This window comes from Lutra lutra, chromosome 10 (assembly GCF_902655055.1).
Source record: "Lutra lutra chromosome 10, mLutLut1.2, whole genome shotgun sequence".
In the NCBI taxonomy this organism is placed as follows: domain Eukaryota; kingdom Metazoa; phylum Chordata; class Mammalia; order Carnivora; family Mustelidae; genus Lutra; species Lutra lutra.
This window is the reverse complement of record NC_062287.1, coordinates 925,167-940,927: the sequence shown is the minus strand read 5'-3', so window position 1 is coordinate 940,927 and position 15,761 is coordinate 925,167. Positions and strand designations below refer to the sequence as shown.

General features: G+C 45.8%; 1 protein-coding gene across 2 annotated transcripts; it reads left to right on the top strand.

The window, feature by feature from the left end:
* The first annotated feature begins 713 nt into the window (after window positions 1-713).
* On the top strand, window positions 714-11,373 carry MMP27 (matrix metallopeptidase 27). Of its 2 annotated transcripts, none has more exons than XM_047692012.1 (11): window positions 714-833; window positions 1,623-1,861; window positions 2,944-3,092; window positions 3,185-3,313; window positions 5,854-6,015; window positions 6,195-6,315; window positions 7,557-7,687; window positions 8,517-8,634; window positions 9,421-9,524; window positions 10,835-11,108; window positions 11,315-11,373. In XM_047692012.1, the coding sequence occupies exons 1-10, from the start codon at window positions 732-734 to the stop codon at window positions 11,077-11,079; spliced, it is 1,500 nt and encodes a 499-aa protein (XP_047547968.1). In that variant the 5' UTR covers window positions 714-731; the 3' UTR covers window positions 11,080-11,108; window positions 11,315-11,373. The 2 variants fall into 2 exon arrangements, with proteins under 2 accessions (XP_047547968.1, XP_047547967.1); XM_047692011.1 differs by having other exon boundaries at window positions 8,475-8,634.
* The last annotated feature ends 4,388 nt before the right edge of the window (window positions 11,374-15,761 follow it).

Sequence of the window (15,761 nt, the reverse complement as noted above, 5' to 3'; positions counted from 1 at the left end):
TCTCTGCTGAGCTACCTGCCTCCTATGGGCTCCCGCCACACACCCCCTGTCCCATCCCCATCCTACCCATTTCCTTCTTCAGGACCCATTGGAAGCCCCACCTGGCCGAGCCGCTGGGGCACGCCCATCAGCAGTGACCCTCTCTTTGGCTTTTCTCCACTCTGGAATCTTCCATGCACATTTTGCCATCCGTCTCAGTTTTGCCTGATATTAATGTCTGTACGTGTCTGAATTTCCCAACAAGATGGGAACTGCATCTCATTCATGCTTCGGTTTACGGTGACAGGCTGATAGCAGGTGCCCCGCAAACATGGGTTGTTTATCCTGGTTAATTACGGCAATCTGACGCTTGATTCAATTGTATTTTCATGATACCTTTCTAGCAAAGATATCCTGGTGTTTCGTTCAAAAGAAAATTACTTTATAAACTCTCCAGAATGTCAAAGATAAGAAGAGCTCCAACTTTGCAAGGACAACAGTAACTTGGAGGCTGGCTCCCTACTCTATGCAATTCAGTAATCAACAGTGACTGTGTTTCCTCAGAAACTGCAGATCATGATTGCAAAATCAAGTTAACCTAAGGGGAAAGGGCTTATCATGACACACTTCATGGCAAATGTCCTTTTCTGGTATTAATTAAGTGACAATACAAGCCAAGTCATGCCACGTCTTACTCTTGTTTTCTGAATTCCGTGGAAACAGAAACAGGCTTTGGCAGAAAGGAGAGCGGAATGAAGAGACTTCTGCTTCGATTTTGGCTCCTTATAACGTTTTCTTCTGCATTTCCTATAGACCGAAAGATGGACACGGACAAGAACGCACGGCTGGTGCAGGTATGTGTCTCGATATATGTTAATAAGGGCTATCGATAAAAAATTAATTTTCTTGGTTGCCTTGGAACCTAACAAGACAGCAAATTCCTGCAAAAGATTCTGGTACTTTCCCCTAACTCAAGGACACCAAGTAACCGTGTGTGGGGCGGAACCTGGGGGTGGGAAAGGAAAGGAGATTTGCTGCCACTTCAAACCGTGGGTCCCGGCAGAGACCGAGGGAGGAGAAAGGGAACAGCCCTGGGAGAAATGGGGTCTCTCCACAGGAATATCATACCAGCTAGGGGGACCGACCTCCAACTCTAGGTCCTTACCCCTCCATGCGTCCAAATACTTGGCCTTGGAGATTCCCTCTAAAAATCAGTCCAGTCAATTTACCATATTTGGTTAAATTAATCACATCTGCAAAAAGAACAACCACATACCTCTTCTAGAATTTGTTTCAAGGGAACACCCAAATGCAGGGGCAGGCAGTGGTGTCTAAGCTGTGCGGTCATTTAACACATAGAATCCACTGATTGTCCTCCCTGCAGGCGTGGAGTTGTGTGGGCTGCATGGGCTGAGTAACCCCGGTCCCACGGGCTCAGCCACTCGTGGAGAGCTGGAAAGGCAGGCTGACTCTGCTTCCTTCCTTTCTCCTTCCCTCCCCCCTCCTTCTCTCCCCTCACTCCTTACGTCTTTCTTCCCACCCACTGCCAAAAAGGATTTCAGGTGATTCTGTTTTATCCGGAGATACAGATGTGCTGTCCTGTAGTTTGTGTCCTCCTTTATTTTTTCTCTCTCTTTGATCAGGCATATCTCAACCAATTCTACTCTCTTGAAATAGAAGGGAGTCCTCTTGTTCAAAGCAAGAACGGGAGTCTCTTAGATGGCAAGATTCGGGAAATGCAAGCATTTTTTGGACTGACAGTGACTGGACAACTCGACTCACACACCCTGGAGATCATGAGGACACCGAGGTGCGGAGTGCCAGATGTGGGTCAGTACGGTTACACCCTTCCAGGATGGGGAAGACACAACCTCACATACAGGTAACACCTGCGCATACTGTCTCCCGCAGCACCCCGGTCCAAAACCACAGGACCGTAACAGTTTATTTTACCGAGCACTTCCTAGGTCCACTGATCTCATTTGCTCCATCCTCCCTGCGACGCTGGGATGTAGGCAGCCCTGCTGGGACCACCTGAAACAGACACTGAGACAGAGGTTATCGAAGCATCCCCAAGTCTTCCCAGCAGACTGGCTCTGGCAGATACGCTTCAATCTCCCGCCTGGGCCACTCGAATACACACTCAGGACTGGGGGCCACTTGCATACACACTCGGGACCCGGAGCTCGGCCGTCGGACTGCTGACGGCTGAAGCGACGGCTCAAGCATGCTCGGGAGAAGATGGGAAGAGCCTGGAGTTCAGCCAGTTCATGTTAGAGATGCCTCCGGCTAGCATCGTCAAACCTCAGGTGGAGCCCGGGCGGAGAGGGGAGTCCACCCCAGGCGTGCCGGGGACAGGGGGCCGGCTCACTGGCAGAAAGAGGGTGGCGTGTGCTTCCCACCTGAGTCGGTGGCCGTGACTGTGGCTCTCGAGCCCTCCCGCGGGCCCCAAAGAACACGTCTCCTAGCTCTTCCTTCACTGTATTGAGTCTTAGGAATTAAAATAATCATAGCTCTAGCAAGACAGGGAATGGAAGCCAGAGGGAAGTCTTTTCCTGAGGAACTGAGTCTTTCAAGCTCTCAAGGGAGACTCTTTGCATATGACGCGAGCGTGAGACTGATGTCCTTGAGCCGCTGAGAACGCCGAGAACGCAGATCTCCGCTCGTGAACCCCAAGGCCGCTCCGGAGAGGGGTGCTCCCCCGTCAGGATGTGATCTCAGGGAAGTCACAGAACCTCTCTGAGGCTTGTTTGTTGACATCTTGTTCCACTCCGCGATGCATGAGCAGATGACAGGATCGGGTCACAGAGCATATGGAAATATACTTTGTTTAAATACTAACATAAGAGCGGCATGATGCTATCAGTGACCGCTGTGTGTGATTTATAAGAAACGATCATTTTGTCTTTGTGTGTCTACATGCATGTGCCATCACCGACGCATCTGTTTCTGTAATTTTTGAAGAATCGTCAACTACACTCCAGATATGGCCCGGGCAGATGTGGACGAGGCCATCCAGAGCGGCCTTGAGGTGTGGAGCCGAGTGACTCCGCTGACGTTCACCAAGACTTTCAAGGGGGTTGCGGACATCATGATTGCCTTTAGGACCCGAGGTAAGGTTTCCGGCAGAGGGAAAAGTCTGGCTATTTCCATCTCAGGAGATTTGGACAGGCTGACCTTTCTCCCCCTGTGACCTGTGTCTCAGTGCATGGCCGGTGCCCTCGTTATTTTGATGGCCCCCTGGGAGTCCTTGGACATGCCTTTCCTCCAGGTCTGGGTCTGGGTGGAGACACTCACTTCGATGAGGACGAAAACTGGACCAAGGATGGAGCAGGTGAGCCCAATTCTCTTCGTGAGCAGAATCTTGTTCAAAAGAATCCCTGAAATGGCTTCACAATTAGTTGTTTTTTACTTCCCAGTTGCCCCACAGTTTCCATATTCACTGATGGATGTTTCGGTATCTATTAGATAACGGTGCTCTTCACGTCAGGACCTTATTACCCACACAGTGTCCTCATGAAGACGCTGATCCTTTCCGGATCTGGGCCTTCTCCGCGTGCTCACACACGCACGCATGTGCCCACAGTGCCTGAAGGTCTGCCATGTGCCTGGAACCATGCAAGACCCTGGAGTTGTACTAGACCGACCACAGAATTGTACCAGACAAGTTCCAGGCCTTCACAGGTTCATGACCTTGTGTGCTGAGGGGCCCGGACCGCACCCTACAAGTCAGTGTGGGCCGTGTGTTGTAGCAAGGGTAGAAGTCACCTGTGGCTTCAGGACAGAAGAAGACTATAGGGGCTGGGATTCTGAGTTCGTGACTGAAGGATGGCGTGTGGGCTCGCAGCGCCTGGAAGGTCGATTCAAAGGCATGAACTTCCTCTTCTAACACTTGCCCACCTGCCGAGGAATTAGACCCCAAACCTTACTCAACCTATTCCTTTAGACCAAATGAGTTGATTTCATCTCATGCCTGCCTGGTACTAAAATAGGAATTTTTTTTATTACTTCTCAAACAAGAAACAAAACTTTACTACAGTAAAAATATGTGTATCCTACAAGGGAGCAGGTTCCGTAGACTCTGGGTTCTCTCCATTTCATTTTCTGTCATTGACAATAGTTGCCTTGGGTCTGGGGTCTGGTTTCCAGGGTCCCAGGAAAGCAGAGGCTATGGCTCTCCTGATGTGTGGTCTCTCCGATCACACAGTTCAGTCCAGACAGTCTGTGAGTCGTTCTGTAGTTTCTGCAAACCAGCACATGATAGATGCTCCACAATTTTGGTAAACAAAGTCAATCAGAAATCCTTTACCAGACAGCCGTCATGAGCCAGCTCGGCACTACAGCTGGAGCACACAACTGACCCTTGCCTTCAGGGTTTTACAGCCTAGAGCACACGTAATCTCAAACAGTAGTTAAATCAGCGTGACCCACCCCGGGGTAAAAGAAATGATAGCAAAGCGGTAGGAGCACGGAGAAGAAATGGGAACGGGAACACAGGTCGAGGAGGAAGTGACGGCAGACCTGAGCTGGAGGCTAAGCAGGCACTCGGCTGCGGAGCACTCCTGAAAGCACAGCCCAACCGACTCAAGCAGCAGAATTGTGGTGGAAACGGTGAATAGGGTCCAGACCACGCAGTGTCTGAAAAGCCAGGATAAAGGTTTGAAAGTCATGAGATGACTTGAGTTTGAATTATCTTTTCAAAGAGTCCCTTGTCCCATCTTGTCCAAACGCACACGCAGCGACACTGCCAGCCAGACGAGGGGCACCAGCCGAGGCCAGAGCAGAGAAGCCCGAAGGACCGTAATATAATCCCTGGTCATTCTGTGCTCATTTGTGCCGGCATCATTGGACAAGGCTCCATCAAAAAAGGCTCGGCCTTTTCTTTAGGGTCCATAGGCTGAATTGCAAGTCCAAGGACAGCCTTTTATGTTTAGAACCTTACAGGCTAGTGGGAGAGACAGAGAAAAGGGCAGTTTCGCCTGCATGCAGAGACTTCCAGTATGGGTGTGTAGGAGGCATATCCAAGCATTCTTTCATCCACATAAACACCGGGACATCCAGCCACCATTATGAAGTGCCCACTACTGACAGGCAGGTTAGCAGTCACCGGAGAAAAACGGTGGCTAAGATGCAGTCCCTGAAAAGATGCACAACTTCATGGAAGTGGTCAGTGCAGCCCTTCATGTGCTATGGCAGAATTCAACACCGAGTCTATGGAAACGCAGAAAGGTGCCTTTAACTCAGCCAGGAGAGGAGGGGCGCCTAAGAAAAGCCTCACACACGAGCTGATTCTAAAGGGATTTCCTGAGCAACAAGTGAGAGAGCTCGGCACACAGGGTGGGAGAGGTGATGTTCTGGGTAGAGGGGATGGAGGTAGGAAGCCAGAGAGATTAGAAGGAGCATGGCATGGATGAGAGATGAAAATGATTGCATATAGTTAGCTCATGAAATACGAAAACAAAGTATGAGCCTGATACAAAGGCAGGGACTAGATCATGGTGATGGCAAGGACTTGATCCTACGGCAGGGAGGACTTCCGCAGGATACAAGTAGGATAAATGTGACCAGACACACAGTATAACCCATCAACAACCAAAAACTGGTGGCTTCTCCTTTTTTATTTTTGGAGTAATATCTACTTCTCACATACCTGTTTCCTGCCATCTTGTTGTTCTTGATCGTATATGTTCATGATCATATGATCATGATATGACTAATGTTGAAATACTCCCCAGACAAATGATGGCACATAGACCAATTATCCACTCTATGGCAAGCCTTTCCTTCTCTCCGCTTGGCTACTTCTTAACCTCAGATGCAACCATTCTCCTTTTGACTGACCCAAATACCCATGTCTTTCCTGGTTTTGTTAAGGATTCAGCTTATTTCTTGTGGCTGCTCATGAATTTGGCCATGCACTGGGACTCTCTCACTCCAATGATCAAACAGCTTTGATGTTTCCAAATTACGTCTCCCTGGATCCTAACAAGTACCCGCTTTCTCAGGACGATATCAATGGGATCCAGTCCATCTACGGTGAGCAACCTCAGAAATCAGAATATAAGTGAACTCAGTAGGAAGATTTCCAGAAAGGAAGTGAAAAAATCACTTCTTGAAATATCACCATGAAGAAAACACCCACTTGGGTAAGATCCTTCTCTAGGTATTTCCACATGCCTTCTGAATTCACGGTGCCCTTTCTTTTCTCATCAAAGGGAGTCTACCTAAGACATCTGCTAAGCCAAAGGAGGCCACTGTACCCCATGCCTGTGACCCTTATTTGACTTTTGACGCTATCACCACCTTTCGCAGAGAAGTAATGTTCTTTAAAGGCAGGTAAACCCATTCCCTTAAATACCTCAACTTCCTATGAATATTTTACTTTTCAAGAGATTTGGGGGTAAATAGGGAGGAAATCACAGATATGGAGGAGAATGTGTTCCTTTTCATTTTCATTTTATAACTGTCCATACTCTTTGGAATACTTTACTATGTGTATATATCTCTTGCTTGTTCGATAAATTAATTTTTAAGTGTTGTTAAGCAAATTTTTAATTGCCGTTGTATAAGAAGGTGAAGTAGGATCATTTTCAGTGACCTCTTCGCTAAAACCGTACACCCATCCCAGTGGTGCGGGAGCTGACCATTTCAGGAACCAATTTCATTTCAGGAGCCAATGGTTAAAGTTGGGGGAGGATTGCAAACCACTTCGCATCGCTTCTGTAGCCTGGAACTGGCCATGGTTGGGGCATTTGCACCCTGGAAAGCAGCAGATGATAAAAGTTAGGTCTTTTTTCCAGCGAGAGCGCCAGCTGGGAAACATGAATGATCAGACCGTTCCTTCACGTGGCAGCAGGGACGCGATCGCCGGGGTGGGAGCACTCCTCTCTCCCCTCGGACAGCTCACTGGGCTGCAGTGGCAACGTGGCCTGTCGGCTCTGTGTACCATGACTGCGTTTTCAGAGCTCAGTATTGGGACACAGACCATCTCACAAGCACAGGGGCACAAGGAAAGAATATTTGAAATCTGTCCCCTTCCACCCACAGCGAGACAGCCCTTGGATGCCATGCTCCACGCCGTGGGGGCTGAGGCCACTTGGCCGGGACGTCAGAGAGGGGCAGCCCAGCACGGGAAGGGCTTTTCGGTCTTGTTCATAGACTCAGAACTTTACAGCCTGAGGGGAACATCTGAGGAAATATTTTACCGCGCAATGCTCACAAGTCTTTATTCTAGCGAACATCAGACTGAAAGCTTCTTCTGAGATGCTTGCTGTTGCCTTGGAACTTTGAGCATCGCTGATTTGGCAAAAACAAGGTCCCTGAGCTCTGAGCATCGATATTTCTATGAGCGGTTGCTACTCTTGGTTCCCAGGAGAGCAAGCTCACAGGCGTGTCTTGACCTTGGTAGTGCCATAGGAGACGTGAACTCACAACCACCTACATCGGCTGAGGAGAAGTGTGTGAATGCTCTAAATTATTTGAGGGGAATCTAATCAAAAGAGAAGCCTAGATTACAGTGTTTCCACCACAATATACGCTGTTTGTGTAAAGTGCTTTTTTGTTGTTTTTTAACACAGGCATGTGTGGCGGATTTACTACGATATCTCGGACGTTGAATTTGAACTGATCTCTTCATTCTGGCCCTCCCTGCCAGTGGATATCCAAGCTGCATACGAGAGCCCCAACGATAAGATTCTAGTGTTTAAAGGTAACTTTGCCCATCGTGCTTTTTCTTCTGTCTCTGGATACGTGAACCGGTCGGTGGGTGTTTGGGGCAAGGAACACAAAATCCATGTGTGAGGCAAATGGAGAGTTCTTTGGCCGTAGGTTCCTACAGAAAGAAAAACTACCCAGGGTTCTCTGTGGCTGTGAAGACGAACATTGTCCCAACTACACCACAGCTAAAAGAAACCTGTATGGTAAAAACTAAAATAACGATCTTTTTTCTGCCAAATAAAGAGAACCCATCCCTCTTTTATATTTCTTTTTTACTAGGATTATCAGATTTGGCAAATAAAAATACAAGACACATTGAATTTTAGATAAAACACACAATTTTTTTATTATGAGCAGGTCCCTTGTAATATTTTAATATCCTTATAGTAAAAGTCAGCCAGTGTTCATTTGAAATTCAAATTTACCTGGAATCTTACATTTTTTCAATGCTGTTTTTATATGGATTTCATCAGATTACTTGCCTTTGCGAATAGCCGAGGGCTGGAATCTAGGAGATTGTGTACAAATGAAGCTGACTGGGTTGTCAGAGTCAGAGACATCACCAGTCCGCACACTAGCGAGCCTGTTGCTTGACTGTCGGTGTGTGTCATGCGTGAGTCGGAATGATAAAGGCAGCTCAAGAAGGCAGTAAGAATAAGTGGGACAGGAGATGACAGAATCCCAAGAAATGAGACATCTAGTTATTTTCGAGTTTCTTAGGACACCTGTTTTTCCCTCTAGGTAGCAGATGAGAAGATAATCACTTTCTCTCTTCCTAGATGACAGCTTCTGGGTGATCAGAGGATATGCTGTCTTGCCAGATTATCCCAAACCCATCCACACGCTCGGCTTTCCAAGACATGTGAAGAAAATTGACGCGGCTGTCTGCGACCACAGCACCAGAAAAACCTACTTCTTTGCGGGCATTTGGTGCTGGAGGTAAGTGTGCAGACAATCGACCTCTTCGTTTTATTCTGCGGAAAACATCCACACACCATCACTTTATATTTATGGGCAGAAATAAAACTCACCTGTAGTCCTCCAAAATCATTTATGTTCAAGCCCACCTGGGGGAGATGGCATTCACCAAACAAAAGAATGTTTCAGGGAGTCCGAAGCTCTTTCTCTAACATAAAAAAATAAAATAAAATAAAGATAAGATAAAAAAAAATAAAACTGGTGATGCCAACCAAATTGCTGATAATACAAATATACCCTATCAAAATCTGGGAAAGCTGCAAGCTGAGCCTTACTTTGTGTTTTGTTTTTTTTTTAATTGCAACATACTTATGATACAGTGTCATGTTGGTTTCTAGTACAATACAGCGATTCGACACTTCCCCTCATCGCCCGGTGCTTGTCACGACAGGTGCCCGCCTTCCTCTCCTTCCCGTTTCTGCGTCCCCCGCCCGCCTCCCCTCCGGTGCCCAGCAGTGTGATCTCTGTAGTGCAGAGTCTGTTTTGAGAGCCCGCATTCTGATTTGATAGCATCAGTCTGACGAAGGATGCGGCTTGCTTCCACTCCTCGTTTTTTCTTTTCAAGACACTACAAGTGATTCAGCCACACACAATCTTTGACGTGTTTTTCATCGTTGACGGAATTAGTTTTCCTCTACCAGGGCTGCTGCTTCTCCACATCCCCCTTTGACTCCGAGTGGGGCAGTGGAAGGACTCAGCTCCCCAGAGCAAAGATCCCCTGGGGACGTTTCCAATCCCTGCTTGCAGGTATGACGAAGTGACCCAGAGCATGGACAGAGGGTACCCACGGAGAGTGGTGAAGTTCTTCCCAGGAATCGGTCTCCGAGTCGATGCTGCTTTCCAGCACAAAGGTGAGCATCACTGCCTAAGCCTGTGGGTACTCAGGAGACCTCAGTGGCTGGGAGAGAACATAGACAGAAGTGGAAATGCTTCCATTTTCCTTGGTTGGGTTTTTTGTTTTTTGTTTTTTTGGGTTCTTTGAGGTTGGCACTATTTTTTTTTATTATGTTCGGTTAGCCGACATATAGTGCGTCATTAGTTTTTCAGTAGCATTCAATGATTCGTTAGTTGCATATAACTTTTAATGTGATTTTACTCTTCTCAGGTACCTATAATAATAAACTCCACCCAGGCTGGCATTCCCACAAACCGAATTCTAAGTTCTGTTACACTCTTTCAAATCTCTGTAAAAGGTACCAAAATTAATTTTACTTATCATTGATCCAAGATAGCCCCTGAAAGACACCCCCTGAAGAGTTGTTTTCATTTTTGTTTCTCTAAGATTTTCGTTGTCAGAGACAGAGAGAAAGAGAGCACAAGCAGGGGAACAGTAGAGGTGGAGGAGGAAGCAGGCTCCCCGTTGAGCAAGGAACCCCGTGCAGGACTCCATCCCAGGACCCTGGGATCATGACCTGAGCTGAAGGCAGATGCTTAACGACTGAGCCCACCAGGCGTCCTGCACACCCCTGGAGAGTTTTAAGTGTGAGGAATGACTAAGCACACGAACTGGACAGTGACTCTCGAACTAGCATGTGTGTAGTTAATGTGTGCACTTGGGGGTTGTGTGGGAAATGACAAATCCTTCAGAGTTTTTGAGGCGGATGTAGGACTGTGGGTAAGAAGCAGAAGTCTACAGCTTTAGAAGCACCCCGGTGCTCAGAATGCTGCGATAGCCTCGGACTTAGACCATGGATAACCCCCTAGAACATGGGGTAAACAGAGCCTAAAAAGTTTCCTGAATGACACCACCATTTATTGCAGTGAAATCTCACACAAACCTTAACACCTAAAACAGAGCAGAACAACTCGAGGAAAATGAGGATATAGGGCCCAAGACCAAACCCACAGGGGCCTTCTCCTCCCCCTTTGCTAAGACACTGTTCTGAAACCTAGTATGAGAACCTCTGGCATGAACCACAGTCTGGCGAGACAAGGGGTAAGCCCCTTGACATTCATGTTCAGACCTTGGCTTCTTCCTTGGGGAAATAAAACTAACAATATTTCTCATGTGACAATAGTAAAGTAAAATGTATCTCAGTAATACACGAGTTCCTTTTCTCTCCACAGTGTGCAATTATTTTTTCTATATATGCCTATAGTCAACAAGTGTGGAGCCATCATAGAGTTGCACGAGATAACTAATGATGTTCTCTCTCTCTAGGGTTCTTCTATTTCTTCCGTGGATCAAAGCAATTTGAATATGACCCCAAGGCAAAGAACATCACCAGAATAATGAAAATCAATTCCTGGTTTCGGTGTAAAGAACCATTAAACGCATCATCCAATTTTCGTATCAGTGAGGAAGAAGTCCGTTCAGGAGGAGTAGAGATGTTTTATCATAAGCATTTGTACTTGCTTATTCTCAGCATTGTTCATGTGCTGAAAAAAATCTATAGTTATCAATAAATTCATAAACCTAAAATAAACCACCAGAGGTCTTTTTTTTTAAAGATTTTATTTATTTATTTGACAGAGAGAGATCACAAGTAGACGGAGAGGCAGGCAGAGAGAGAGAGAGAGGGAAGCAGGCTTCCTGCTGAGCAGAGAGCCCGATGTGGGACTCGATCCCAGGACCCTGAGATCATGACCTGAGCCGAAGGCAGCGGCTTAACCCACTGAGCCACCCAGGCGCCCACCAGAGGTCTTTTAATCTGAACTCTGCTTCAGAGTGGAATAGAGTTGTTCTGTCACCCAAGTTGCTGGTCCTGACTCTGGATATCTGTTGGACAAAGATCCCATGGGTATCCTGAGCTGCCTGATGTTTTTTGCAGGAAGTTGTGATGTGCAAGCCAAACTCTCACTGTACTTTAATCCTATTTTATGCTTTGTGAACTTGAAGAAGTAAGCGTGTCTTATAACTGAATACTGCAGACGTTATTAAACCAATCTTCAGCACCCTATTTTGTCTGGACCTTTGCAGTTGGAGACCCTACAAACTACAACCCTCCTTCCTACCCCTATTCTGAACCCACTGAGAAATAGTGCTCAGTTCGGACAGCAAAATGCTACCTTTTTTTCCTGATAAAACTTACATTAGTGAATGTACCTATGGACAAGCTAGTTTCCTAATCTCAAATTCTAGAATAAGACGTACTTACACACAAGTCGTGGGGAGAACTGGAAGGAAGCAGGTGTCCACAAGAAAGTGAGCCTTCTACAGGTTGCTTGGAGCCCAGAGAGAAAGAAAGAGGATAGAGCTGCATGTGCCACATTTCTGTTCCCAAATTCGCCGTCAAATAAATTATTCCACCTGCCAAAGGGAAGAGAGAGCCTAGAGAGATACTAAAGGTCTTACATGACAGGTGGTCCCCCAACACTTAGGAAACCAGTAGGAGAAGGAAAGTAGTGTTCCCTCCACCCTCCCAAGCATAAGCCAGTGCATTTAACCATTCCTTAGAGAGTTTAAAATCAGATTTTATACACACTGATCTCGTATACAAGAAATGTATACTTTTCTTCCCTGTGTTTGAAATACTGGGTTTCACCTGAGCTGAAACCCATAGATGGGAAGTTCCTGTCCTCTTTGTTATACCATGTCCTTGCTGAATTTCTAAATTCTTAATGGTTAGATTTTACCTTTCCACCCTTACAACTAAAAGCTTGGTTAAGCTCTTCATGACTTTTCTGACCCAGGAGAGGGGAGTAGTCAGTTGAACTTGTTCTGATGCAGTGATAGATTGAGCAGGTGTCAGCTAATAGAAAATATGCATGGAAAAATCTTGGGAATTCCTACAGTCGCATTCCCTACCTTGAGTTCATTGTTCCCAGATTCCTTTAGAAAGGGATTTAGGAAAGAGTTATTGCATATTTGAAATAGAAAGTAAACTTTAAAGAGTACAGCTTAATACTTACAATACAATAAATACTAGGTCAGTCATGTAAAAAATAGTGTTGGAATAACCAAATGTTCATATATACACACAAAAAGAACCTTGACCCCTACCTCACATGGTTTACAAAAATTAATTCAAAAGGAGCCACAGACCTCTAGTAGAAGAATCAAAAATACAAAACTTCGAGAAGAAAATATTTAAAAATTTTTGTGGCCTTAAACAGAGATTTTGAGATAGGACGTAAAAAGCATGAACCATAGAAGAAAACCCTGATGAATTAAATATCCTGAATATAGAAAGGATTCTTATAACCCAAAAAGAAGACAAACAACTCCCTTTTTTTAAATGGCCAGAATATTTGCTATCTGAGTGGCAAGTAAACACATAAGGAGATGTTCAACATCTTAATCCTTTAGGAAATGCTAATTCAAATCACAGTGACTGCTGCATACTCAGTAGAATGGTTCAAAAAGACTGAAAGACTTAAAGTAACTGAAACTCCCTTGGAGTGAGAACAAAACATTAGACAGGCACTTCAGAAAAGAGTTGGGTAACTCCTTGTAACACTAAACATTTGCTTGCCATGTGACCTATGACCCCATTCCTAAATGCTAACCGGAGAAAAATGAAAACATTCTCATGTGAACGGTCGTACATAAATGTCAACGATCGCTTTCTTTATGATGGCTGAAACTGGAAATGACCCAAGTGTCCGTCACTCGGTAAATGGATAAACTGTGGTCCATCCATCCAGACGACGGGAAACCACACGTGCAACCATAAGGAGGAAACTCAAAAGCCTTTGGTAAGTGAAAGAAGACAGACACAGAGGTCTCATTATCACACGATTCCCTTTACATCACAAATTAGAAAATATAGAAGAGAAATGATAGAAAACATATCACTGCTCGCCACTGGCGGGGCATAGGGGCAGAGACTAAATGTGAAGGGACATGAGGATGGAGATGTTCTGCGTCACAACTGTGGACATGAGGATGGAGGTGTTCTGCGTCACGACTGTGGACCTGAGGATGGAGATGTTCTGTGTCATGATTGTGGCCATGAGGATGGAGATGTTGTGTCACGACTGTGGACATGAGGATGGAGATGTTCTGTGTCATGATTGTGGACATGAGGATGGAGATGTTGTGTCACAACTGTGGACATGAGGATGGAGGTGTTCTGTGTCATGATTGGGGCAGTGGCAACACTGCTGAGTATATTTGTTCAGACTGCATAAAATCAGTGAATTGTGTTATATGTTAATTCTGTGTCAGTGTCACGGATTAACAAGAGCAGTGGGGTGTAGTGCTTAGTCAACCCTCAAACGCTGGTTGACCATCTTTTGTTTCCTTGCGTCTGTTCTCAGGTCTGTGGCATAAATGCCTGTGATATTATAATTTGGGGGGGCATCCGAAATTGCACTCAGATTTGCTACAGGCAGGTACTTTCTCCACGATTTTCAGGAAAAATATTGATCCATAGGAGAGGACACGATTCAATTATAAAAACAATCGTATTTTACACCCAATGGAACATCTAAAAGCACGGTTTTCTGAGGAATACACGTTGACTATGGGAGCTATGTTAAACATTTATAAGAATAACCCAGACGTCAGGTGATATCACTCAGCCTTTACAACTTTACATAAGTAAACTTGACTTCCAAAATCCTAGACGATTGTAAGACCCTCCACCAACCAACTGTCCCTTAGCCAAGCCCCCTCCCGGCCACATCCAGGCCTTTAGCCCCTGCTCCTCGGTCTGACTCCCTCCCTGCTTTGCCTTCTATGACGAACCCATGTTCCTATTATTTTTCCCTTTGGAATGTGTAGCAGTGAAACTAACTTTGTTTTGTTCTCTTCATGGTGCCATCAAGGCCTCTGCTTTCTTGGAAAAGCAGCTTAGGTGATGTGTTTTTCTCCTAGACAAGAGCACCGGAATACATGCTCACCGTCCTTCATGCAGAAAGTGTCTTGATTTCCCTCAGCATGCTTGGAGGCTGGGCAGGTCATGGGCTCTGGAGCCGGACGGCTCAGGCGCATGGCCCACCTTGTCCACCTAGCAGCTGTGGGACTTTGGGCAAGTTCCTGAGCTCTCCGTGTCTCAGTTTCTCCACCTGTGGAAGAGATCCAGGCTCAGAGAGTTGTTCGACTCAGGACAAGGGGTGACGTTAGGATTTCAAGCAGAGCATGTGCTGGACAAGCATGCACCATCGTTACTAGGGGAGCTGAATGATTTATCCCGAGGTACAAGCGATGGGAAATAAGAGAAGCCGATCTCAGAGTTTCCCCGAACTGGAATAAAGCAGGAAGCAGTTCCTTCCCAGCCGTGCCGTCCAGTTACTGGGAACAAATTTACCAGACCGGCAGACTTCATTTCAGTGTGCTGTGTGAGCCGGTCTTCTCCAGGGTCTGTAATCAGGTTTGGAAACAAAGAAAGAGCTTCAAAAGCAACATGACAGGACCGTGTGGACAAGAGCTATGCATTTTGGAGATCTGAACCAGGGACAGGGAACATGAGTGGATTCACACAGACAGAAGGTGTTGGAACATCCTCTCACCTGCAGACGGAGAGGGAACTCGCTGTCACCTGTTTGTCGGGTCGGCTCTCCGTCCACTCTCAGCTGAATGAGTCCCTTGTTCCACAGGGAAATGGAAGAATGTTTTTCTTTCGGTCTTGAAGATCTTTTAAACACATGACCTATCTTTAGGCTGAAATTCAGTCCCTTGTTTGTCTTCAGGTATAAGGAATCCTAAAAAGGAAGTTCAGTAGCTAAAAAATACCTTTAACTTTCTCAAGCTGGTCACAGGGTCATTAATGCTAAGTGTGCATTCTCAGTCCCAGATACCACTACCTACCTGAAGTTTCCACAGGGAAACAAAAACCCAGCTTTCCCTGACAGAAGTCACTAGAGGAGATCAGGAAAGCCTGGACAGAACAGGCAACCGTGAATGAAGACTCCCTTAGAGGGAGAAGTTTCCAGAACAGAGAAATGTCTCTGTCTGACCACACTTCATAGTTTTGCGTGGCTTTTATTGCTTAAGTGACCATAAAGCCAGACTTGGTTTTCATCTTGAAAGTTGATAAACTATTTTTGTCTATTTATTTCTGAACTATGGTGTTCAATTTTATTAGCAATAAATAGTATAAGACTTATTTTCAAGCTTGTTTTATTTACTTATTCTTTGACAAATTGAGTTCAGTGTTTCAGGTTCCCTGAACTATTTTTAAAACTTAGAAAGCAAAAGAGCC

Excerpts from the sequence above, each read along its gene's own strand:
- MMP27 (XM_047692011.1), top strand. The coding sequence starts at position 732 with ATGAAGAGACTTCTGCTTCGATTTTGGCTCCTTATAACGTTTTCTTCT. Across the intron at positions 7,688-8,474 it reads TAAGATTCTAGTGTTTAAAG|ATGACAGCTTCTGGGTGATC; the intron begins GTAACTTTGCCC and ends CTCTCTTCCTAG. Across the intron at positions 8,635-9,420 it reads GCGGGCATTTGGTGCTGGAG|GTATGACGAAGTGACCCAGA; the intron begins GTAAGTGTGCAG and ends CCCTGCTTGCAG.